The sequence below is a fragment of the Limulus polyphemus genome, unplaced genomic scaffold (genome assembly GCF_000517525.1).
Source record: "Limulus polyphemus unplaced genomic scaffold, Limulus_polyphemus-2.1.2 Scaffold6127, whole genome shotgun sequence".
NCBI lineage: Eukaryota > Metazoa > Arthropoda > Merostomata > Xiphosura > Limulidae > Limulus > Limulus polyphemus.
The window spans coordinates 5,223-8,425 of NW_013671737.1; the positions used below are offsets into that span (position 1 = coordinate 5,223).

The following is a 3,203-nucleotide window of genomic DNA, read 5'->3' on the forward strand; positions in this document are numbered from 1 at the left end:
TTTTAAGAAATAATTTATTAGTGTATAACATTATCATCTGATTTGTTATACGTTTTAAGAAATATTTTATTAGTGTATAACATTATCATCTGATTTGTTATACGTTTTTAAGAAAGATTTTATTAGTGTATAACATTATCATATGATTTGTTATACGTTTTAAGAAATATTTTATTAGTGTATAACATTATCATATATTTGTTATACGTTTTAAGAAAGATTTTATTAGTGTATAACATTATCATATGATTTGTTATACGTTTTTAAGAAAGATTTTATTAGTGTATAACATTATCATATGATTTGTTATACGTTTTTAAGAAAGATATTATTAGTGTATAACATTATCATATGATTTGTTATATGTTCTTAAGAAAGATATTATTAGTGTATAACATTATCATCTGATTTGTTATACGTTTTCTTACATTGTTAGCAGTATGACACAAAAAAGATCTGTGGTGAATCTAATTTAAAGTTTTTGAGTAACAGTTTTCCCCCTGAAGGACAAAATTTTATCGTCAACTGATGTGATATAAAAATATTAAATACCGGTTATAAAGTTCATTGTGTAAAAAAAGTTTTATTTTGATTGTATTTAATGCTGAAATTTCTGATATTAAGAACCCAATTTGAAAAAGATATGGTTGAGCCTTATTGTGTGGTATGTTATGTCATTATTTATGTTGAATACGAGAGTTACCATAATTTAAAAATAAACTCCTTGGTGTATGTGAAATAACTAAAGTAATCACAATGTTTTCAGGAACGATTGAGAAAACCCTTGAATTCCCTCTTGATGCTGCAGAGCTAGCACATCAAGCTAGTAAACTTCTTGAAGAACATGATTTTACAGAGGTTTTGAACAAGATACCTGATGAAGCTTTCACAGAGCTGTTTGCTGGTAAGTGTTTTCAGAGATATGAAACCTGTATGATAACTAATTTCACTTTATTCACATCATATATACTTATATGTGATACAGTTAATGATTCGTTTTTTAATTATAGCATTTCTCGGTAATATACAAAGTTTTACTGTAAGTGTAAATGACCTATAAAAGCACTGGAAGAACAAAATAAAAGTACCGTATTCTGGATGTTTATACTGTGTAGTTTTGATTGTATGAATATATACTTTCATAGCTTATGTTCTAAAGATTAACTCAAAAAAATGTTTGATATGTATTTAGGAAGTTTTAGGGGTTACACAAATGAAATAAGAAAATTTTCAGATCAAGAAGATTAATTTTAATCTCAACATGAAAATCGCTTTGTACTCGAAGCAGACAACACTCTCACTCACGGACAAAAATACTTAACCATAGTTCTTGTTACATCTAGCAGTCAATGGTAAAAACAGTTAACAGATTAGCTTTAGCCTCATCACAATATTCATTCTGAAGTCCAGAGATTATGTAGCAGCAATTAATATCTTATATGTTATTTTCTCTATCCTGGACATTGTAACAAGAAACTACATTTGTTTATCCTAAATAGCTTAAGGCTCATAACAGTTAACATCTGTTTCTTCTTAATATTGTTGTTTTATTGCTTTTTTGAACCTGTCTAACTAATAATGCTGTCATACAAGTTGTAAATCACTTGGCAAACAAGTAGATCAAAATATCATATTGAATGACATAATGCACAAGCTACTGGAGCGTACTGTGTGGATAATTATTAATTATATTGTGTAATCTAACCTAATAAGTATGTAATTTTATGTATGTTCCCCCAATATAAATCATTTGTGTGTCAGCTTATTGTTATATTAACATAATGTGCTTCCTTACTGTAGTTTCTATTGATTATAAATGACATAAAACACCAGAGAAAGAATTACTGGATGTGACAGGTGGAAATGGCAAGTGGGTCTCACTTTCTGGTTTGTCTCTGTAAACAAAGAAGATTGATGGCTGTCAAAAATAGACTTTGCATAAGTAATATCTGTATTATGATGAGTAATTTATGTTTAACTCTGTACTTCAGAGAGCAATGTTAAATAAATGAGAAGATGAAAAACGAATGTCACAATTCTCATACAAGGGAGATTAAAGATTTATTTAAATACTTCCTTTTAAAAGTAAGAAATTACATAATATTAGAATCTGATTTATTATTGATGCCAAGTTTATTCATATATGTTGATAATAAAGTAGTTTAATTAAATTACTTTTGATTTATTACTACATTTCATCAGCCTTAACTACCTTTCCACAGCAAATGATAGATTTAGATATGGGACATCGAATTATTTACCCATATTGTATGTGTCAGTGATGTATCATTGTCATTGTTATGAGCCATATTTTACAGAAACCTCTCATACTAGGATCCATTCCAACATCTTTACATTGTTTCTTGCCTATAATATGCTAAACCATGTGTCATACAACATCATTATTTCTTAGCTGTTATATAGTAAGGCTTGTGTAACACCATATCATTGTTTCTTAGCTATTATATAGCAAGACTTGTGTCACACCATATCATTGCAATATAGTTTACTAGCTGTTGTATAGTAAGGCTTGTGTAACACCATATCATTGTTTCTTAGCTATTATATAGTAAGACTTGTGTCAAACCATATCATTGCAATATAGTTTACTAGCTGTTATATAGTAAGACTTGTGTCACACTACAATATAGTTTACTAGCTGTTATATAGTAAGGCTTGTGTAACACCATATCATTGTTTCTTAGCTATTATATAGCAAGACTTGTGTCAAACCATATCATTGCAATATAGTTTACTAGCTGTTATATAGTAAGACTTGTGTCACATTACAGTATAGTTTACTAGCTATTATATAGTAAGGCTTGTGTAACACCATATCATTGTTTCTTAGCTATTATATAGTAAGTCTTTTGTCAAACCATATCATTGCAATATAGTTTACTAGCTGTTATATAGTAAGACTTGTGTCACATTACAGTATAGTTTACTAGCTATTATATAGTAAGGCTTGTGTAACACCATATCATTGTTTCTTAGCTATTATATAGTAAGTCTTTTGTCAAACCATATCATTGCAATATAGTTTACTAGCTGTTATATAGTAAGACTTGTGTCACATTACAGTATAGTTTACTAGCTATTATATAGTGAGGCTTGTGTAACACCATATCATTGTTTCTTAGCTATTATATAGTAAGTCTTTTGTCAAACCATATCATTGCAATATAGTTTACTAGCTGTTA

The 3,203-nt window shown here is 28.3% G+C and overlaps 1 protein-coding gene across 1 annotated transcript in view; it reads left to right on the forward strand.

Moving 5' to 3' along the window:
* Nucleotides 1–3,203, forward strand: part of LOC106473381 — an 11,410-nt gene that overhangs the window by 4,900 nt on the left and 3,307 nt on the right. The window contains exon 3 of the mRNA XM_013934063.2: nt 767–904. Coding sequence (XP_013789517.2) covers nt 767–904 — 138 coding nt within the window. The remainder of the gene's footprint in view (nt 1–766; nt 905–3,203) is intronic.